The 24,197-nt window shown below is 37.2% G+C and overlaps 1 protein-coding gene across 1 annotated transcript in view; it reads left to right on the top strand.

Annotated features, from left to right (window-relative positions):
- Positions 1 to 7,045, top strand: part of LOC149234360 (D-xylose-proton symporter-like 2) — a 301,095-nt gene extending 294,050 nt beyond the window's left edge. The window contains exon 4 of the mRNA XM_089371808.1: positions 6,715 to 7,045. Coding sequence (XP_089227934.1) covers positions 6,715 to 6,849 — 135 coding nt within the window. The 3' untranslated portion in view covers positions 6,850 to 7,045. The remainder of the gene's footprint in view (positions 1 to 6,714) is intronic.
- The last annotated feature ends 17,152 nt before the right edge of the window (positions 7,046 to 24,197 follow it).

Genomic DNA, 24,197 nt, shown 5'->3' with positions numbered 1-24,197 from the left:
GCTTGCTTTTCAGTGATAGTCAAGAGCCAGAATTGCCCGAAGTGAGGGTAAATTTTCCTCCAGTATTTTTGCCAGTATTTTCTCCGCAAGATAGCCAAACTTCAGCATCCAGATTATTGTACTCATAATTTGTCACTGCTGCATAATAATAAAACCCTCATCTGCTGCACCGGTATTCCCAAGTTGGGTTTTTCTGGGGACATTTGTCCAAAAATAATTGTGTAAATTTTTATGTGTGTGCTAGAATTTTCTCAGTTTCCGACGCTATTTTCTTCTCCAGTTTATTTGTGAAAATCACAGTGTGAATTATTTGGTGTTTGTTGTATCAAACTGCAAATAAATTGTTAAACAAATTAACAATTACAAAAATAATTTCTAGTTGCTGTGATAGATGAAATTTTCACACCCGTCTCCGAAATCCGCAGATCCACTGCGCACGCTATGTCCCAATGCCTCAAATCAGCCTCCATCCTGTGTGCTGACACTGTCTGAGGTGGACATGAGTGCATACCTCTCAACACCACCAGCTTCCCGTCCAGGCCAATGAAATCCACCTCAAACTCCTTCCATTCTGTAGTGACACATCCCAAGGAATACAACGACTGAACTCCCATCACCACATTGGTGTCTGAAACATCCACCACGAAGAAGTGATCTGTCATCGAGTAGTTCCCCATGGTCACCATCATGTTGGGAACATATCTCATGCACTGCATAGTCCTATTCCTGGGCACCAACATTGAAAATCCCTCAAAGGTCCCTGTATGAATGCCTTGCCTTTCAACCATCTATGCATCAATAAAATTGTGGGTAGCCCCACTGTCTACCAGCACTGATACTCTCTGCCCTTGTACAGTGCCTTGAATCCGCAGTGTCAAATACTTTAAAACTCCCCGAAGTGAGGCAATAACCCCTCTTGTGGGTAGAAACGCCCCTTAGGCAAGTGGGAGTGGTGGGCCACCTCCTCTAGTGCCTTGAGGTCTGCTATCTCTTGTATTTGGGTCCTATGTTATCTCCTCCTCAACCTCACTGTCTGAAAATACCTTGATGTAGTGGGCCTTATCCTTGGCACACCAATGCCCCGATGTCCATGGTTTTTGGCAGGTGAAACACATTTTCCTCCTCTTGAGGCCCCTCCTAGTCTCATCATCCAGTTACCCTCTCCATGTCCACTCCTTCTATGGAAGTCTAATGTCCTTCCCCTTCTGAGGAAAAGTGGGTCTAGTAGGTGCAAGAGCTTTCGTCCCTGGGATAGCGTCTAGCATGTCCCGTGCTCTGCTGATGGCATCCTACAATGAAATTGACCTATATGCACGTACACATCTTCCCAGTGGCTCGGCCAACCCTTTTATGAACAATATAATTCTTCTAGAAAGAGAGTGAGACTCCAGCCCTCAAGTCCCTCTAGCTCCAAGTAATTCCTTTGCTACAAATTATGCCCAGAAAACGCCTACACAAGCCCTAGGTAGACAAATTTGGTTCTCTCTATAGCCAAGGGCCTCCAGCGTTGAAAATTGCTCCAAAACTTCACCGTCACACAAAGAAAATTCCTGCAAATTCTTGAGGAGAAATTCCCTGGGAATCTCCTACCCCAAGCACCATTAACTCCTGCTCCTGCACCCTCTAGAAAATTGCAGAGGTTGAACCTATGATAAAATATGCTCCCAATAGCTAAGATTTTTCTCTCCAGTCAACTCAGAAATGGCCCTTATGTTGACACTCCAAGTTCACTGAAAGAGAGTTGGGATTTTCTCCTTGCAAATCCTTGTGCTGAACAGCACCAGTTACTTGGCTAAACAACTAAAGCAAATTGTCAAATGTGAAATGTGCAAGTCAAGAACCCCAAAAATGAGTTTGCTCCTCCTATAAATAGATGTTTCCTCTTCTAATCCTTGTGGGCCCACTAGTTCGAACCCCTTTCCTTCTTCTTTCCTCATGTGGTGTGAGTTCCTCCAAGTAGTTCGATTTTCTCCTTGGGCAGCCCACACAACCCACCAACTCTTTAATTTTCTCATTTCTCCTATGTTGGCCACCTTTACTTCCTCCAAAATTAATTTGTGCCTCCAATTATTTTCTCCTAAGCCAAATATTAATAATTTGTCAAAATTGCAAAATTGGGAATTCATCTTAGCAGAATTTATTTATTGGGGATATGACAGAAGACTCCATCCTTCCTTCGCACGTGTGAACAGACTTGTAGAAGATATTATTGATGATCTAAATTGTCTCCAAGTGAATGAGGCCGAGTACTAACTTATATAGTTTTTGTGGTGCCCAAGGGGCATGACCTTTAGTTGAGTCGCCCTATACATTGGAACCGACTTTGATCAATTTGAATGAAATTTTAATTTTAATTTTCCTCTTTTCATTAAGGCCGATTTGAATACCAACCATAGCCATAAGCTTATGGTCATATGTGTTGAATTTTCCACAAGAATGAATATAGAAATTGATTTTCTGATCTGATAATTACTTCCTAATGATTTCCAATCAATTCTTATAGCAATTATACATAGAAAATGTCAACAGTAATGCAATGAAAATAGTAGGGATCATAAAGAGACAGTCAAACACAATAAAGGCAGCAAATTTACCCTAGGAAAACCCAACCTTGGGAAAAACACAAGTTTTCTTCTAGGAGAAATGTGTTCTTCAGCAATATCTACAATTCCAAAAATATTCTAGAAATTTGTGCCAAAATCCAAGTCTATTCACCAGTCAAACCTAGTCAAAATTCCAGCTTAGTCAAGTTACAATGGTTAAGCCTTCAAAATAGTCAAAATTAGTCAACTTTCGTCCTGGTCAACTTGTCTCCTGCAGTCAAATCCAGACTTGTGGTTGACCCCTATGTTCAACTTAGACCTGTGGTTGACTTACTATGGTCAACCTGTGGTCAAACAGTGTCTCTCTACGGTCAAACCCGGCCTTCTTCTATGGTCAAGGTTGGACAAATTCTCAGTCAAACAAAGGCAGATTCTCGATCAACAGAGCAGGTCAAAACTCGGTCAAGTGGCAGCTTCTATAACTTTGTCAAACTTCATATTTTCCACTTGACATCACAAGTGTGAATAAGAATATTAGAGAGAGTGTGTGTGATCCATATTGGTCAAAAAAATGGAAGTCAACTTGTGTATTTATACTTGTTAAATGGGTGATTTTGACCAAGGGTCACACCCTTTTGTGGTGGGGCCAACTTGACCATTTGGGGCCTACATAAGCCTAAAAGTACAAATTTTTGTTTTCTATTTTCATAATTTTCCTTGGTTGACATGGAAGGCCTTTTGACATGCAGGAATGTCTCCTGATGCTACACAAAAATCAACTATAGGTTCTTGAATACTTTGTTCTATCGATAAAGAAAAAAGGCCCATGTAGGTTAGATAAGGCCTAATTAAAATGCTTGGTATTAACAAAGGGCCTAATTACCCCATGAAGGTAGCTTGAGCTTAAAGTTAGAACTTCAATCTCTTTTGTAAATAAGTTTTTTACCCTCTCTTCTGATCATTTTGTCAATCAATCGTTGAAATCATATTGCTAATTAACTACCATTTTGGAAAGGTTCTTCCCCAACAATTCAAATTTGCAAGTGTAGTCTACTACTAACCATGGATGTATCCCAATCTCTCTTTTGTGATTTGCATATCTTTCTCTTGTATTTTTTCTATTTTGGGCTTCTATCTGCTTGTTTTCACTTGTCTTTTAGTTCATCTATGTATTTGCAGTAAGTCAGCCAATATGGATCTTGGCATATTATACCCAAAAACTCTAAAACAAAAATCATCCTCCACTCTAACAGCATTTCTCATGTTAAGCTTTTATTATGGAGGGCCACAAACAAAATTTATATCGTATTCTTCAGCGAGATCATTTATTCTTCTCTTAGTAGTGGTGTCCTTCGTAAAATCATACAAAATTTTATAGACAAGATAATATCGGTAGGAATGAGATACTTGTCTATGGGAGCATATGAATATCATCATATTCAAATTAGGTTACCATGTATATATATGTTGCTTTGGCCTAAAGGTACCAGTGAGTATGTTGGGTTAAATGTAGAGGAGTTGACTTATTGGTCCCTCTCTCCAGTCAGATCATATGTTGTAAATATATCAAAATCACCAAGAAATCCTTGTTCACCATCATAATTCTGGGAAGTGAACTGAATTGATGGATGACATCTGCCACAAATAGACAATGAATTCACAACATGTCTGGCATGAATTTATATCATATTCTCCTTCTACTCTCGACTCTCTTTTAGGGGCATTGCTTGCACCATTTGGAAAGAATAATTCAGAATATTGCTCCATAAATTTTTGTTTTTACTTTAACCTGGAAATCTACGACAAAGCAATATGTAGATATCCACAATTCTTAGATGAAGATGAAATACACATAATCCCAAGCTCTCGTCGGATGTATTTATAGAACAACACGCAGTGATCTGGGAGACGACGAGCTTTCACATTCCGACTATATCTCTCATACCACAATTCCAACCTTACGCAGCAAGTATTTGTGGGACAACATGCCTTGATGCGGGAGATGACGACCTCTCATACCATGTTAGAATAATTAGGAAAGAAAACAATCATATATAAACGTGGGAATGCAATAAGAGAAAAGTTAAAACGAAGTCCAAAAATATTTGTATTACTACAGAAGTTGATGGCATGAATATATATATATACACGAAGGCATGTCCATATTTGAACATTTATGGGTTGGACAACCTTTATTTAAATAACTGTTAAAATATGGGACTAACATTTTACCAGTATCTACCAAAGTTAGCGGGCTACGTGGGAACGGGAATGGAATGGGTATGGGTACAAGAACAATGATGCTGATTTTTGAAATCAGGCTGTAGAGGTAATTCAGGTACTTAACATATAAAATTGTAAATTTTACAACAATAGTTTTAAAGATAATAATAATAATAGTCTCTGATAGTTATGTGAAGCAGAAAAGTTTACAACATAAAATAATATGATTCATGGTTTAATAATGTGAAAATTAAAATGAATGATTAATGGTTTAATAATGTGAAAATGAAAATGAAGTACATTGAAAGTGAAAATCTAAAAATATGAAAATACAAGCATAAGCCAAGAAAGCTGAAAAATGAAGTTTGGAGTTATAATTTGAGGAGTTCTCTTAAATATCTACTGCTAGCCATGTAAAATGTTCAAACTCTTACCGCTTCTCTGAAAATATGCATGTGATAATCGACCTTAGCGCATGGAAAATGCTAATCAAACCTTAAATCAAAATGCTAGACATGAAAGGCATGGATCATACCTTCTAATTAAGAGTAGACTCGCGAGCAGGTTGTAAAAATCAAAATTTTGAATTGTTTCAAGAAGATGTCCCTTAAGTTTGAGTCGGTGTGGCGTCCGGGCTGCCAGGACATGTACTGTAAGATGGGAAGAAATGACTTCGTGATGAGGATGCGTCTCTCATGGTGAGGAGATACATCTTTGGGATGGTCAGACGCACCTCTAAGGGTCGGGGATGCATCTCTTGGCAACATAAGGATCCGCATAGCCATTGTAATATCCATAATCATGGGACTCTTCCATCACAGAGATTACAGTACAATTTACACGTGTTTTCTGAAGTTTTCCCGCTATGGGACACATCCCTCGGAAAGATAGAGATCCACCTAGAAAATGTGGAATCTATAATCAGACGCTAGTCCATTTACAAACATTGACAATACATAACAACCTGCTTTTTATAACATTGACCATACATTATAACATGTTTTATCATTGGCACTATGACAATGGTACATTCAAAGTTCTATCTTTCAATACTTTGTTATTTGCTTTTGTTTGGTTATTGCATATATGTTTCTTCATCATGAGCAATAGTAAGAAAATGTACTGAAGGGATATATTCAATTGGAATGCATTTCCGTCATGGATAACGTCATGGATAATCATGATGGCATCCATACTTGTTATAGCAAAAATTTTGATGGTGAAATGTTAGATATTCGAATTATTTGTATATGTTATTCACTTGGATTAAACATATTCCTAGGATTAGGATTATATGTCTGATATATGATTGCATTACCTAATCTGCTACATATAGAAGGTAATGCAAATTACAAGTTAGCTTGAGAGAGGATCCACGTGGTAAATCCAATGTGTCAATAGTGCTAGATGGGAACATCATATTCTTTAGGTCATTGAGTATGTATGTACAGTATATATTGCCAATCTCTATGTCTTGTTTTGTGTGTGGGAACTTGCTATGGAGCAATTTTTGTCTTTCGTTCGAGTTATGAGAGAAGATGGTTAATATCTATCTCACAACATGTAGTTATGAAGACCAAGTTAATGAGAGTTGTATAAGAGCTAACATGTAGTTATGAAGACCAAGTTAATGAGAGTTGTATGAGAGCTAAGAGTGTATGTATCATAAAAATGTAGGTTTTGGTTTTAGTTTGAAAATGGCAAGAGAAAGGGGATGAGCTTTAATTATTTTACTAAATTATTTATAAGGTTGACAATTTGATATATTGTTGTGTTATTTTTTATATTAGATAGTTATTTTTATTTTTATTTTTAATAATTTTGTATTATAATCAATAAATGCTTTTATTTATAAAAATTCAATTATTATTATTATTTTTGACTAATTAGCATCAATATTTAGGATTTTTTAAATAAAGGTAGATAAATGATTTTGTTATTGTTGCAGGTATTACTTGGTGCAGCAATTCTCTTCTTAATCTTTGGCATAATTGATATAGTGGCTTTGTTTTTCATCATCTTTTTGGTTCCGGAAACAAAAGGATTAACCTTGGAGGAGATAGAATCCAAGATCTTAAAATGAGTAGTCAATGTTAATCCTACTTAGTTGTAAAAATACTTGAGATTTATATGTATAGCTTACAAAGGAAAATGTTAACGTTATTGTTTTTTATAAACAAATTAAATTGTATACATCATGTCCTTTAGAAAATGAAGAAACTTGTGGAAGCATTTTATGGGTATTTATAGAAGAAATTACTATTCTCTTGGTGTTGTAAGTCTATGCCAAAGTGAACATGGAAGGAATTATGCATCTCTTTCATTTTGAACAATACATCAATAAAATGTTTTAGTCATAAGAAATTTTGCATTTTCAATTGTTGTATATAATATATACATAGTTAAAATCTCTCTCTGGAATTAATTGAAATATATTAATTAACATGTATATTCAAATATTTAAATGTTATTGAAATATTTTTATTTACATTTTTTCTCTCTATCAACATCATCATCATTATTATTATTTTAGTTTTCTCTCTTTATATAAATATACATAAAGCTGATATAAAAATATATTAATTAACATGGATGTTCAATTATTTTATTTAAATGTGATATTGAAATATTTTTTACTTTCAATTACTTTATCTCTTTGCATAAAGTTGATATAAAATTATGGTACTTAATATGGACATTGAAATATTTTATTTATAACTAGCATTGAAATATTTTTATTATTAATATTTTTTTAGATGTCATATGTTAACAATATGTTAAATTGGGAATGAATTAGGTATCTCTTTCATACTCAGTTGTAATAACAATATTATTTTAAACGCCATGTGTCAACTCCATATTGAGTAGTGAAGGAACTACATATATATGTGGGACTAAAAACGCATCTCCTTCGAACTAAAAAGTTGAAAGTTGTTATAAATGAAATTAAGGTGGGCATTGAAATATTTCACTGATGGCCTACGTTGAAAGATTTTTTTTTATTAACATTTTTTAATTTAGTTAATGTAAATATTATTTTAATATTTTTAAATGTAGCATTATGGGACAACATCTTCTCCATACCAATTTGTAGAGCACCTCTTGTCGCAATCATGTGAGTTAGATGCTTTAATATTCAATATTATCAAAGAAGGCTACCCACCAATCATTTATCTCAAGTGTTTTCTTTATGCTTCTATGCGGAGACTACTTTCCTAACGACCTCTTGTGGAGATTACTATAACTACATGTCAACCCCAAGCAAGTCAAATCTAGTATTCATCTCTATGAAAGGACTTCCTATCTTGCCAGCAAAGTTCCCTTCATTTATTTATCAATCATCCCCCATAAATGGTAGGACCCAATAGCTTGCATAATGTTGAAAACCTAAATATTGCAACTCTCCTTGGAAAAATCATATATGTCAAAACATTGGCTCACATTGGTGCAATGGTGTAGTATGAACTCCATAGCTCATATTGGATTGATAGCTCACCTAGGAGAAATATCATATTCCCAAAGTGAACCTCTTTAGTGAACTTTTTTGAGTGAACCCTTTTATTTTGAAAACATATTTCTATATAGACAATGTTATGTGCTTGAGACAAAATTCTTATTTACAAGGATGACAAACCCATATATAGTTAAAGGGGTTCTCTTTGGCATGAAGTCATCAAATGCTATGTGATATGGAGAAATCTACACAACACAACAAATAAAGAAAGAAAGGAAAATAACTATTTAATTGCAATGAATCAAAAATATTCTAGTCTATTCTACTTAAGATCACTAGCAATGGGTGAACCAAAAATTCACATACAATATTGCATAAAAGTAAGGGAATGCAGATAATTGTTTTTCTAATATGAACCATGATAACATTGTTTAATTGGCTAAACACAGAAAATTCAACATATAAACCATCTAGTTCCCATTAATGCACATATAAAAGCAACTTCAAAAGATGTCAAAATCCAATATTTTCCTTTGATGGCCCTCGTGGCTTCTTAATATTATATTTCAAAGTTTTCTTCAGTATACAATCCCCCAAAAAGCCCCTTTCCCAAAGCTTAGGACATTTTATAGATACAACTGACAACTGCTTCTTGGGGATTCTGGTTACTCCAAGAGTAGTTACAACTTTTCAATTTCTTTTCTTTGCCCTCTTCTATTTTATGAGAAAAAAATATTATGCTCTCTAAAAATGAAATGAATGCCACTTGTTACAAAATTTCGGGGTCATTTAATTCAATCCCTAGGTTGTCATGTAGATAACCTTTCGAGATTTGATAATGTGACAAAATTATCTTCATTTGGTTGGGTAGCAATCCTTACATCGCAACATGGTGTTTAGTTGTACTTTAGGTTAGACTTTGAATATCCTTTTTGAAGAAAACTGAAGATTTTAGCATAGTCTACTTCCTAGTTGGTTTTGTTATATAGTGCTTAAGGAATCCTTGGTCACATTGCTAGAAAATGGGTTAAATGAAAGTTCTTTGGCATTAAGAGTGTGAGACCAAGGAATGACTCCCAAATGTTGATTTGCATTAATGTAAACATGAGTATATAATATGAGGAGGTGTGACCTTTGGGATTCATATTTGAAAGTCTCTTCATATTCTAACTCTTCAATTTTCCTTAATTTTCATATTTACAAAATTCTCACCCGATCTTGAAGGACTAGGTGTCTAACATTCCACCCCTTAATATAAACGGGTGTTTGTGAGTCCAAGCATCATTTTGAATCTTTCAAACTTCTCTTCCAAGTGCTTTGGTGAAGATGTCTGCATTTTTCTCATTTGTGGAACAATGTTATAGATGAATAGTCCTGGCCTCTACATGATGTCAAATCAAATGATACTTTATGTTGATATGTTTGGTTCAATCATGGAATTCAGGATTTGTTACCACTCAAGCTAGCAAGGGACCTAAGGGGAATCCCTAAAGGACAAATGTCAGGCCAAGGGCAATAGACGGAGACTTAGCCCACTGTCACCTCAGCTAAGGCTCCCTTCTATTTACAGACTTTCACCGATGGGAGGAGACCCAATGTGTATTGGAGTCACTAATGAATGATAAGCCAATGGATATGAGTGACCCAAACTAACCCTTTCCCAGAAAGGTTTGTAAGATGGAGCTTGCTTGCTCACTAAGCAAGGTATTATAGGTTCTAGGGAATGAAAGAGAGAATTTTGGGGGTAGGTGTATGGGAGTAGGCTTTGTAAAGGAGTTTGCCAAACCCTAAAATCCTTGTTAGAAATGGTACCCAGAACGATTATTGAATAATGGTCCTTTGAAGGAGCGGGACCACACGGGGCCAAGTGGACCCAGTCTAGGGTATGAGGGAGATGTGAAACAATCAATCATATTCTTACCCTAGACAAGGTGGGGAAGGATCAAAGAAAGAATTTTCACTCAATGATGTTGTTTTGAGCCTGTAAGGTGATAGCCTTGGGGATGGCAGGGAAAGTTTTGAACTCGGAGCTAGGGTTTGACTTTCCTTCCAACTCCATCGTCAAAATGGCTTCATATTTGGAGGAGGGCTAGAGGAAAGGCTAGCACAGGAGACTCTAGGAGATCGATTTTTTTTTATGGCTAACTTGTCAAGAAAATGATGCCCTAGTCACCCCAATGTGGTTATTCCCAGAAGGATGTGAGAAAATATGGATTTTAGTGACCGCCCTTGGTAGATCAATGCCTTAATCTTTGGGAGAATGGAGTCTATGTTGAATAAGAGTATTTTTTATTGGTTTCCAGTCAAGGAGGCCTCAAGATTACTTCAATTTGCCTTCTAGGTCAAGAGGAAGCAACCTTGTCACTTTTATACTTCATGTGCAAGAGGAAAAGCTTGTCAAGGTCATATTTTACCCCTAGGATATTCCACTCACATTACATGGTCCATACGTTGGAGGAATGCTATAATAGAAACAAATTCTACAATATTAAGCAGTAAATGCATGCAGCAATTAGCCTTAGAATAGCGGAAATCCCAATCCAACATATATGACAAAAGTAAACAAGAATAACATCAAAATGTGTGTACTTACATGTAATAGAGTATATCCAACCATTCACAATTGACAATAAAGAAGCACCGAGAGAAGATATGCCAATATCCACACGTCAAAACTCATCCATAAAGCTCCAATTCATCCACTAAGAAAAAAATGTGGATATCCAATCCAAAGTGATGATAAGAAATGATCTCACTTCACTTGTATTTATACACATCTTAGGAGTTCGAATTAGCCTCCTTGGCCTACATAAGCCCCAAAAATAAAATAATGTTCTAATAACAGAATTTTTGGTGACAAGCCCACCAAACTAGCTCATAAATGAAAAGATAAGCCTCTCAAGAGGTCAAATAATAATCTATGCATGTCCCAAGGCCCTCTAAAAGGCCTAATGAGGTCCATGGGTGCCATAATGAAGAGAGGGACCCTCAAAAGTAGTGGGGAAGGGGGTGGTCCCTTGTAATATCCTATGGTGCTCCAAATGACATCTGGGGGCATACAAGTGTCCTCATGGGTCTCCAAACAAATTGAACATGCATGTAGGCTGCTCTCAAGGGATAGGATGATGGTGTAAGTGATGTCACACCATCGTTGAAGTCCTAGATCATCTGCCAAGTGTATAGTGTAGATCTGGTGCCTGTTGGGCATGATGGATCAAGTGCATCCTCCTCATCCAATAGGTGAACCACGAGTAATCTCTGGATGGCTGTGGGGATCCATGGAGTGAAATTTTATGTTGTGGAGGCCCGTGGCTCTCAACGCTCACCCTACATGCGCCAATGTAGTCGTCTGGAGGATTAGGACCCCATATTGGGAGACCAAACCCCAAATGGAAACCATCTACAATCCTACATAAGATCTAATGCGTCCCCTAGCCTTCTAGTACAACAAGTCATTAGAGAAATTGAGTAAATGAGCTTACCTAATCATGGACCACAGGTGGGGATTTCATAATGGCCTGCCCTTTCATCATGGGTTTTGGATGTGCCAATGTCACCTAATCTCCAAATGGGGTTAACAAGCACCCTATTAGGTGGATTGTACTTCTAAAGGGGATAATATAGCCAAAGTACATCCATCAAAATACTGTGGCATGTGGTAGATAGGTGAATGAAGTAGGGAATGAGAAGGAGTAGCCCTAAGTCACATGCTAAGGTGCAAGGGTAGCTAACAAGAGGGAAGCCCACACTTGGGTTCTAATGTGTAGGAGGGAGAAATCGTGGTACATGAGGTGCCCCAACCTTGATTTTTCCACCCTTCTTTTATGCCTTTTGCATTTTTATGATTTTCTTTGATTAATTGCTCAGGGCTCAAGGGGTTAGAGCATGATGTATAAGATATAGCAATGAATTTCCCCCTTTAAGGTGGGTCAATTCATCGCTCACCAGGGGTTGGGACAATCATGGGTTCTTATATGATGAAGAAGGCTCATAGAACCCGTAGGAACTAGGGTGATGGTCATGATGATTGGGAAGAGCTCATGTGTTGGTTTTTGCCCACTTGCTAAATGTTTTTGTCGCAACCATATTTTGCATTTTGTGGTACTTTTCCTGTTGAATGTGGCCATATATGATTTTTACTTTCTTTTAGCTGCATGAACCTCTTGGCTTCATTCTAGGCCATGACCCAATGTGTGGGCAAGGGGAAGGGGCAAGCTAACCCTATGTGGACTCAATGGAGGAATGTGTACCCAGGCGAGAGAAACGATAGATGGGGTGATAATGAATGGAAAGAGGGTACTATAAGCGGATAAGGGAGCGATACCACACAACCAAAATCACGGTTTTCTATGAAGTACTATCCCTGGAACCAAATGGTTAGTAAAAGAGATCCCACAGGACTAGAGTCCAAGGTTAATTTCCAAGAGGGGTCTAAGGGAGAGAAGCATAGGTCTAGCCCATTATTTCCATTGAATCCACCCATTAATCCATACCTAGAAGTGACCATGAAAAGCAAACTACAATACTCAATTTCCAAATGACAAGGCATACCTTTAGATTTGAGAGGCTCACCTTCAAACATATGATCATGGCAGATGGGCGAGGGACCAAATGGTTGGCTCAGGTGGTGGAGAAAATGGCGCAATGAGCTAGCTAGTGGCTGCAAGGGGTTGTTGGCAGCTGGCTGAGGACCATCTTGGAGAAAAAAATTATCCTAGGGATATTACTCACAAAATGGTGGGTAACATCTAGCTCCAACTAGGACATGATCTCTCGAAGAAGTGGGCGAAGCTACTAGAACAGGAGGTCATGAGAACTCCAACAATCTCTTGGTTATTGTAGACCTATCACCTGCACATATAATAGATAGAAAAACATGGGGTAACATGCTTTTGCGGCATCTCATGATCGCACATTCTAATTGCTAGGCCATAAAATCAATAGAAAATAAAATATGCAAATATGCATCTATCTACGATGAGAAAAAGCATATGATGTTATTTCTAATGAGAAAATGAACATGCAATGCATCCTACCCTAACATGCATATAGTAAGGCTAATACTAAGTGTAATCATAAAGCCAGTGCAACCAACATATGATCATATCAATATACATATGACTGCCAATATGACTACTCATGTAGCAATCCCCAAACTGAATATGGACATAGTCACATGGCAAATGAAGCAGGTGGAAGGCAGGAAAACATTATCTCCATCTGAAGCAAAGGGAAGCCCTAGGAGAAAGAATATTGGTCAATCTAGAGCTCTCAGGCTTTCCTTCTAGGTACACAATGGTGGAATGAATGATCACTCTCAAGGACTCCTCATCACAATTACTATTTGTAATATCATGCTTTGAGGATGTCACATAGTTGTGATGAGAGGGGAACAAATGATGAGAGAAAAAAAAGAGCGCAACAAATAGGTCGGTCAATGTGATGGTCACATCGGAGAGGGGAGGTTGCGGAGTGATCATAATTCTGAGGATGGGTCAAAGGGGATAAAGTATACTCAATGAAGGGTTCTTTCTTGACACCATATTCAGAAAGGGGAAAGGGGGCCTGGTTACTTGAGGTCATATCAAAAGAGTTGAGGGAATTACTTGAGGAAGACTTAAGGTGGTGAAAAATAGGGAAAGGAAAGGGGGAGGGCGAAGTATCATATTCAATGAGATTCTCTTCCTGACAATCTAAAGGCTCAAGTGATTTGAATTCATAGTCATAAGGTGGGCAGGTGGGAGCGTCATTTCTTTCCTCATTATAAGCATCAAAGATTGGGATTTCATTAAAAGGAGAATCAATCGCTTCCAACTGTCCTTCTTCATGCAAGGGAAAATAATAATTATCCTTCCCAAAGGCATCGATGGATATGTCATTGCAAGTAATGTCTGGGATAAAGGAAAAACCAATCTCAACCTCATCTTACTTGTCAGTATCATAGATGGGAGCACAATCAAATTGGGGCCCAAAAATCTCCCATTTCTCCTTTTCAATTCGGAAATAATCTCCAATTTCATTCTCCAAGGAGCTCACAGGCTCACCTTCCTCAAGCTTTTCAAAAGGAGAGTCATCAGGAGTGATATCCTTGAGAAAGGTAAGGTCATTCTCGACCTTACTTTCCATAACTTCATTGTCCTCAACACATGTGCTCTCAAAATCATCTTGCATGTCCTGCAGCCCCAACGAGCAGCCAACTTCCCACTCATCACCGAGGTCCTCAAGTTCATATTCATCTTGGTTGGTTAACCAACAAGACCTCTCTTCTTCTCTCTTCTCTTGAAGAACAATGGCTAAGGTACTTGTTACATGATTCTAGTAGTATGCTTCTAGGAGGAGAGCATTAGTGGGGTTCTCTTTATATTCACATTTCATCTTATGCAGCTTCACTTCTTCATCATACAAGCAGGACAAAACTTCATTAGAATTATATTCCCTTACCACCTCCCTGCATGACCTAGTATATTCATCCATTCTTTCTTACATGACTTGGAGGCTAATGGGATCCAATTATTTGTCATCCTCAGAGGAGGTATTTTCTTTCGCCTTGTTATTGAGGAGGTTATCCATAATGTTCACAGCACAAGTTCTATGAGAGGGGTCGAGGAGACGACTAGAATCTTCTTCATAAGAACACCTTACTATGTCGAGTTTTACTTCTTGTGACATATAAAACCTGAGCATGAATTCCATATTCGTGCTCTCCAACATATTTTGAAAAGATTCTACATATTTCACCGCTTTCTTTTGTAGCTCTTGAATCTCTTGGTTATTGAGTTTTTCAAGTATAGGACCAAGAGAAATTTCCATTTTCTATAATTTTGCATGTTAAAATTATAATGCAGTCACCAGGGTGAATTAAAGTGCCTTGATAGATGCTTGTTTCACCTTACAAGCATTAACTTTGAAGTTCAATGAAGAAATTGGGCTTCGTTCTTCCAGTGGAGTCGCCAATAATGACATGTCGATATGTCGTACGAGGAACAAAACACACGTCTCATGTCCCTGAAAGTAGTTCCAAAACACTACCACTCAAACTAGCAGGAGACCTAAGGGGAATCCCTAAAGGAAAAATGCTAGGCCAAGGGCAACAGATGGAGACTTGGCACACTATCACCTCAATTAAGGCTCCCTTCTATTTATGGACTTTCACCAATGGGAGGAGATGCGATGTGTATTGGAGTCACTATATGAGTGACCCAAACTATCCCTTTCCCATAAAGGTTTGAAAGATGGAGCTTGCTTTCTCACTAAGCAAGGTAGTATAGGTTCTAGGGAAAGGAAGAGAGGATTTTTGGGGTAGGTTTATGGGAGTAGGCTTTGTAAAGGAGTTCCCCAACCCTAAAATATTTGCTATAAATGGTATCTTGGATGGTTCTTGAAGAATGGTCCTTTAAAGGAGCGAGGCCACACATGGCCAAGTGGACCCGGTCCAGGGTATGAGGGAGATATGAAACAATTAATGATATTATTACCCTAGACAAGGACAGGAAAGATCAAAGAAAGTATTTTCACTCAATGATGTTGTTTTGACCCTGTGAGGCACTAGCCTTGGGGATGGCAGGGAAAGTTTTGATCCCAGAGCTAGGGCTTGGCTTTTCTTCCAACTCCACCGTCGAAATGGCTTCAAATTTGGAGGAGGGCTAGAGGAAAGGCCAGTGCGGGATATCCTAGGAGATCGAATTTTTTTTATGCCTAACTTGCTAGGAAAATGATGCCCTAGTCACCCCAATGTGGCCAATCCCGGAAGGATGTGAGAAAATATGGATTTTAGTGACCACCCTTGGTAGATCAATGCCTTAATCTTATGGAGAATGGAGTCTATGTTGAGTAACAATATGTTTTCTTGATTTCCAATCAAGGAAGCCTCAAGATTACTTTGAATTGCCTTCTAGGTCAAGAGGAAGTAACATTGCAACTTTTATACTTCGATGTGCAAGAGGAACGACTTGTCAAGGTCACATTTTACCCCTAGGATATTTCACTCTCATTACATGGCCCATACGTTGGAGGAATGCTATAATAGAAACAAATTCTACAATATGAAGCAGTATATGCATGCAGGAATTAGCCCTAGAATAGTGAAAATCCCAATCCATCATATATGAAAAAAGTAAACAAGAATAACATCAAAATGTATGTACTTACATGTAATAGAGTATATCCAACCATTCATAATTGACAATAAAGAAGCTCCAAGAGAAGATAAGCCAATATCCACACATCAAAACTCATCCATAAAGCTCCAATGCATCCACTAAGAAAAAGTGTGGAACTCTCAAGAGAGAGAAGAGATCCAATCCAAAGTGATGATGAGAAATGATCTCACCTCACTTGTATTTATACACATCTTAGGAGTTCGAATTAGCCTCCTTGGCCTACATAAGCCCCAAAAATAAAATAATGTTCTAGTAATACAACTTTTGGTGACAAGCCCACCAAACTAGCTCATAAATGAAAAGATAAGCCTCTTGAAAGGTAAAATAATAATATATGCATGTCATAGGGCCCTCTAAGAGGCCTAATGAGGTCCATGGGTGCCATAATGAAGAGAGAGACCCTCAAAAGTAGTGGGGAAGGGGGTGGCCCCTTGTAATAACTTATGGTGCTCCAAATGAGATCTAGGGGCACACAAGTGTCCTCATGGGTCTCCAAACAAATCGAACATGCATGTAGGCTGCCCTCAAGGGATAGGATGATGATGTAGGTGATGCCACACCATCGTTGAAGTCATGGATCGTCTTCCAAGCGTATAGTGTAGATCTGGTGTCGGCTCAGCGTGATGGATCAAGTGCATCCTCCTCATCCAATAAGTGAACCACGAGCAATCTCTGGATGGTTGTGGGGATCCATGGAGTGCAATTTTCTGCTATGGAGACCCATGGCTCTCAATGCTCACCCTACATGTGCCAATGTAGTCGTCTGGAGGTGTAGGACCCCGTATTGGGAGACCAAACCCTAAATGGAAACCATCTACAATCCTGCATAAGATCTAATGTGTCCCCTAGCCTTCTAGAACAACAAGTCATTAGAGAAATTGAGTAAATGAGCTTACCTAATCATGGACCACATGTGGGGACTTCATAATGGCCTTCCCTTTCATCATGGGCTTCGGATGTGCCAATGTCACCTAAACTCCAAATGGGGTTAACCAAGAACCCTATTAGGTGGATTGTACTTCTAAAGGGGATAATATAGCCAAGGTACATCCATCAAAAGATTGTGGCATGTGGCAGAGAGGTGAATGAAGTAGGGAATGAGAAGGGGCAGCCCTAAGTCACATGCTAGGGTGCAAGGGTAGCTAACAAGAGGGAAGCCCACATTTGGGTTTCTAATGTGTAGGAGGGAGAAATGGTGGTACATGAGGTGCCCCAAGCTAGATTTTTCCACCCTTCTTTTATGCCTTTTGCCTTTTTATGATTTTCTTTGATTAACTGCTTAGGGCTCAAGGGTTAGAGCATGATATATAAGATATAGCAGTGAATTTCCCCCTTTAAGGTGGGTCAGTTCATCACCCACTAGGGGTTGGGACAATCATGGGTTATTATATGATGAAGAAGGCTCATAGAACCTATAGGAGTCAGGGTGATGGTCATGATGATTGGGAAGAGCTCATGTATTGGTTTTTTCCCACCTGCTAAACGTTTTTGTCCTTGTTATTTTTTGCATTTTGTGGTACTTTTCCTATTGAATGTGGCCATATATTCTTTTAATTTTCTTTTCAGTTGCATTAGCCTCTAGGCTTCATTCCAAGCCATGACCCAAGGTATGGGCAAGGGGAAGGGGCGAGCTAACTCTATGTGGACCCGATGGAGGAATGGGGACCCAGGCGAGAGAAATGATGGATGGGGTAGTAATGAATGAAAAAGGGTAATATAAGTGGATAAGGGAGCGAGACCACACAACCAAAATCAAGGTTTCCCGTGAAGTACCATCCCTAGAACTAAATGGTTAGTAAAAGAGATCCCAAGGGATTCTAAGGTTAATTCCCAAGAGGGGTCTAGGGGACAGAAGCATAGACCTGGCCCATTCTTTCTGTCGAATCCCCCCATTAATCCATGCTCAGAAGTGTCCATGACAATCAAACTACAATTCTCAATTTCCAAATGACAAGGCATACCTTTAGATTCGGGAAGCCCACCTTCAAAGATACGATCATGGCAGATGGGTGAGGGAGCACATGGTTGGATCTGGTGGCGAAGAAAATGGAACAATGAGCTAGCTAGTGGTTGCAAGGGGCTACTGGCTGCTGACTGAGGACCATCTTGGAGAAAAAAAAATCTCCTAGGGATATTACCCACAAAATGGTGGGTAACAGGATTCTCAACCAACTTAATTGTAGAAGTATTGTCACTAAGAAGGGGAGTAGAGTTCACTTCTTTCTCTTACAAGTCTTTAAAATTTTTCTTAAGCCACACAGTCTTCTTGGTTGCTTCTACAACTGCCACATATTTTGCCTTTGTTGTGGAGTTTGCTAGAATTGATTGTTTGTGTGACCTAGGATATAACCCTTGATCCAAGACTCATAACATAGCTTGATATAGATGCTACATTTTCCTTATCTCCATCAAAATTTGAGTCAGAATATCTAATCAAGCTAAAGTCATCCACCTGTGAATATCTGAGTCCAAAGTCTTGAGTTCCTTTCAAGTGCTTTAGAACTCTTTTTGCATCAAATCAATGTCCTTCACAAGGATTTTGCACAACCCTGGAAATGATTCTAACATCAAATGAAATGTGTAGTCTGGTAGTGGTGAGGTAGATAAGAATTCCCAAAAGTTGTCTATACTTAATTGCATCCTCAAATTCATTTCCTTCTTTAGATGTGAGCTTCAAATTTTGTTCCATTGAAGTAAACAAAGTTCAAACTTGTTCAATAATTCTCCAATGCACTTCTTTTGAGAGAGGAATATATATCTTGGATGTTGGGTCACTTCAATGCCCAAGTAGTGGTGAAGGTGTCCCAAATCTGTCATCTCAAATCCTTTATTTAACTCTTTCATTATGGATGCAGTATAGTTTTTATTGTCCCGTGGTCATCAACAAATCATCTACACATGCCACAATATAGACAAAAGTTTTTCCAACTCTCATGACAAATAAAGTTGCATCATCTAGATTAAAGTTTTTGAAATTTAATTTTAGAAGAAGCCTAGTCAATTTTTCATACCAAACTCTTGGTGCTTATTTTAGACCATATAAGGATTTTATGAGTTTACATACTTTTTGTTCTTTCCCCTTCACAATAAAGCCTTCTAGTTGAGACATTTAGGCATTTTCTTTCAAGTAAGAATATAGTTTTTACATCCAGCTGATGGAGTATCCATCCATTCTAAGGAATGTAAAGAGAGTCTGAATGGTGGCCCATTTCACTATGGGGGAAAATGTCTCTTCATAATCAACACCTTCTTTCTATGCAAATCATTTTTCCCTAAGTCTTACTTTGTGCTTTCAAGTGAGTCATCTGATTTATACTTATTTTTGTAGACCCACTTGTAGCCAATTGGTTTGGTTCCAAATGGAGAGTGCAATAGCTTCCATGCTCTATTATTTACGAGAGCATCATACTCCTGCATTGCCGCTTTCTTTCATTATGAAAAGCAACTTTTTTAAAGGAAGTTGGTTCAAAATTAGTAGAAAAATAATTCACAATCATATGAAACATCCATACCATCAACTGATTAAAATCATCTACCTCGCCTCCATTTTTTCTAATGGAACTTCTAGTTCTTATCTTTCCGACCTCATTAGGATGAAGACTTTCAAGTGTTTTGGTGAGCCATATCAAAGGATCTGTCTGAGATGGTCTATGTTCTTATGTTGATTGGGATGGGGATGCATCAAGATTTATCCTTCCAATCCTCTCAATCTCATCACTTAAAGGGTCTTCCTAATTTGAATGAATGACAAAAACTTCATGAGGGGGAGGCAGTGCTTCATAAGGAGATAAATAGATTGATCCAAGATAGGGACCCCCTCTTCAAGATGTGGAATCTCATTATCAAAGCCATGATAATTTTTTTCATGACTAAATCTATCCAAGTGATCAAGTTGTTGCTCAATAGTATTGTCAATCTTGGAAGATTCAAGAAAAAACACATATCTCATTATAAAAGTCATGATAAGTTTTTGCATGACTAGATATATCCAAGCAATCAAGTTGACACTCAACAATATTGCTAGTTTAAGTATGGGGGATTTACGCAGTGCATTATATTAGATATCATTTTTGGGATTCAACTGCGTTAAGTAAGTCATTCAAACGTATGACCATTTCCATGAGAGGTAGTCGTAACTGACTAATTTCTCATGATTTTTTAATAGTTCACTTAGCACTCATTGCATCAGGTGATGCTCACAGGGGTGAAGAAGTGGGATTGAAACTAGTGAAATGTGGAGAACGAATCACATAGCATCAATCATCGCTTCCGGGGCTTGCACCCGGTAACCAGGACTTCCCAGGAGGTCACCCATCCCAGAAAAATTCAAGAAAAATCACATCTCTAGACAATCACTACTACATATAGGTCAAAATTCCAAGAACATAATCTGGTGAGATGTCTCGTACTATCACAAATTACAAGAAAAATGTCATTTTTTTTTCTTTTTTGTTTGTAAAGTACCTGTGTTCGTCTGTATTCCAATGGTAGATTAATAGGGTGTCAATATTTCAACAACTTATCTATATGGTGTCTATCATCTGACGCAAACAATGTGAGCGTTATGTGACCATCTATTTTAATGGCCATCTTTGACTTTGACTAGTCAGCGACCACTAGAATTTCAACGATCAGAAAAAATATAAATATCCCACATGTAAGAGATGTTGCAACATCTTTGCTATAATTACAATAAATCTGAAAGGTTGTAAGGTCTTTTTCATGAGCGAAAAATAGATTTTGTTTTATATGGCATACGGAAAACAAATTTTGTTTATATATATCAATTGCATTACAAAAATATAATATTAGATCTAGTTACATGGCCACTCAGTTTTATAACATAATCATCACATAATTTTTTTGTAATTGGGAAGAATGTCAAAAAACATTAGATGGGGGATGTCTAATCAGCCAGGGATTGATGATGGAAAATGTTATTTCCCTTGCACTCTTTGCAAGTGCGCACGTCCATGAAGAATTTCATCTGTTGCCATTGATAGACATTGTAGGAAGAATGGGCACATTGAAGGGTGGAATGAATAGCATCCGGTGGCAAGCTATTTATGAATCATTATATATATTTTCTTTATATTAATCTTATTTGTAAAAAATTGTATTGTTATAATATTTGTCTGCGGACTAATTTCACATGATTGTTTGTGATTATTATAAAGTCAAGGTGGCCCCCTATATATTGTGATACAAATGTGCCAAGTAGTAGTACTAGAAATGATTTTCTACAAGTTGAGGAACACGAAGCGAATATTGAAGATCAAGATAATGATTATATGGAAGAAGATGACAATAATAACATAGTTCATGATGATGGGACAAATCAATTCATCCAAGGCTTATTCGACGATGAGAACAATGATGTTATTTGTGACGAACATGCGCTAAAGAAGGCAGAGACACCACTTTATGAAGGCTCAAGAAAAAATATTCTCTCTACTACATTATTGTTGGTGAACTTGAAGGTTTTAAATGGTTTGTCAAACACTTATATGACATAGATCCTAAGGTATAATGTAATATGTTTCATCACATGAAAGATTGATTTATTTCCTTTTTTTAGTGTTAATTAATGTGTAAAATAAGAATGCAATATTTATGATTAATATTGTTTACACTTACTAGTGATTTTTTGTGTTGTACTAGATTGTTGGGTGAATTTTTGTTACCATCGTCAAATAATTTACCTCGTACATACCGAGATTTATATGCCATTATGAAATATATTGGAATGGAGTATCAAGCTATATATGCATGTCCTAGTGATCATGCTATATATTATGGACAACATGCATTGAAAACAAAATGCATACAATGTCAAAGCAATAGATATTGAAGAAATCAACTAAGAAAAAGAGTGTCTCAAAAGGTTCTTCATCATATTCCCATAATTCTATGTTCGCAGTGACGGTTCAAGTGTGAAAGCATAACACAGTTTATGGATCACCATGCATGAAAGAGAAGTGGAGATGATTTTATTTGAATACCTGGAAATGGCTATGCATTTAGGGAGATTGAGGAAAAATGGTTGTGTTTTAAAGATGAACCTCATAATGTTAGGATCTTATTGGCATTTGGCAGTGTTAATCTATTTGGAGAGCTTAGGTCTATTTACTCAGTATGGCCAATTTTTTTTATCAACAATAACTTTCTCCTTGGATGTCAATAAAGAGGGAGCACATTATGTTGACAATGATTGTTCCAGGTATTTATTTACATTAAATTTTCAAATATTTTAACATTTTCCTTTGACTTGTTTGTTGCATAATATGTTATATGTATTTATTTACTTATATGTATTTATCATAGTAGTAATTATGTGTATTTTCAAACAATTAGGTAAGTACCAAGTTAAATATATGAATGTATATATCGAGCCTTTTCTCAATGAGTTAATCAAGTTATGGGTCAGCATCACTATGTATGACATATGTAAACCAATAGGGAAAAGGAAATTTTAGTTCCATGGAATACTTGTTTGGACAATTCATGATTCCCTTGGACTAGCACATTTTTTTGATATGTAACATTCCATTGCACTTTAATAGTATATAATTATTTCAATTTGATCATATCATGCATGTTTTTTTAAATAATCCCTTTGGTTATAATTGACATTAATCCATATCTTGTAGGCCTTCAAACAAAGGGTAAATTTGCATGTCTAGTTTGTGGTCCTAAGATGAAATATCGTCGTTCAACAAGTTTAGGAAAAGAAGTGTTTGATGAGCATAAGCACTTCCTATCTAAGAACCATAGGTGTCATTCTACTAAAAATCATTTTTTCAATGGGAAAGAAGAGACTAAACTAAAACCACGAGGAATGACTCCCCATCTATCATGGAAGTTGGAATATAATTGAAATCATTATGAAGGACATGGTGTGCTTCCACAAGGAATGATAAGTTATCCCGCTCAATTCATGAGGTTCCCCTACTATGAGCACCCAGTAATATCCCATTTGCTTGATACAATGCATATTGGGAAGAATGTGGCAGAAACTTTATGGCGAATAATATATGGTAGGAGGGATAAAGAAAAAATCCTCAAAATTTGTAATGACATTGTGGAAACCAATCATGCAATGTAAAGTGGGATATGATCAAATAGTGATGGACATCAAAACAAACTTCCATGGTTATTAACTGAGAAGCAAAACGATGATTTAAAAGAGGTCATTCAAAGAATTAAATTTCCCACGAGCTTTTCTTGAAACATAAATACTATGTTAACAAAGAAAGGTGAATTTGGTGGGGTAAAAACACATGCTTGGCATACCTTCATTAAGGTAATTATTTTGGTATATATATTTCTATATTGGTATATATACATCATTATGGTTTTTTTTTGTCTACATTGGATTAAACAAATAATTATTCATTTTTATTGTTATAGTATGTTCTACCTCTATTTCTCCCAGACGACTTCGACAACAATGTCAAACAAGTTATATATGACTTTGGCAAATACATGAGGTAAGTAGCAATTTGTATGTTGAGTGCTTTTTCAATTAGTTGTTCAACTTAATGACATGTGTTTTACTTGTAATGTAATATATCATATTTTGTTGAATCATGTTATTTGCTAGCATCATTTATAGATTGTTGTCAATAAAAGAAATACATAAAGACGATATAAAGCACTGGAAAAGAAAAAATCCTCATCTAATATGTGAAACACAAAAAGTATCTACCTCTAGCATTTTTCAATGCACAAGAACACTACCTCGTACGCCAAGTTGAGGAAATTGAATTGTGTGGCCCTGTACACACAAGGTCAATGTGGATGGTGAATAGGCACTTG

This window comes from Pinus tabuliformis, chromosome 8 (genome assembly GCF_031772625.1).
Source record: "Pinus tabuliformis cultivar Carrire ecotype Pingquan chromosome 8, CPIR1, whole genome shotgun sequence".
Taxonomy (NCBI): domain Eukaryota; kingdom Viridiplantae; phylum Streptophyta; class Pinopsida; order Pinales; family Pinaceae; genus Pinus; species Pinus tabuliformis.
Note: the sequence above shows the minus strand (reverse complement) of the source record. Positions and strands in the feature narration are given on the sequence as shown.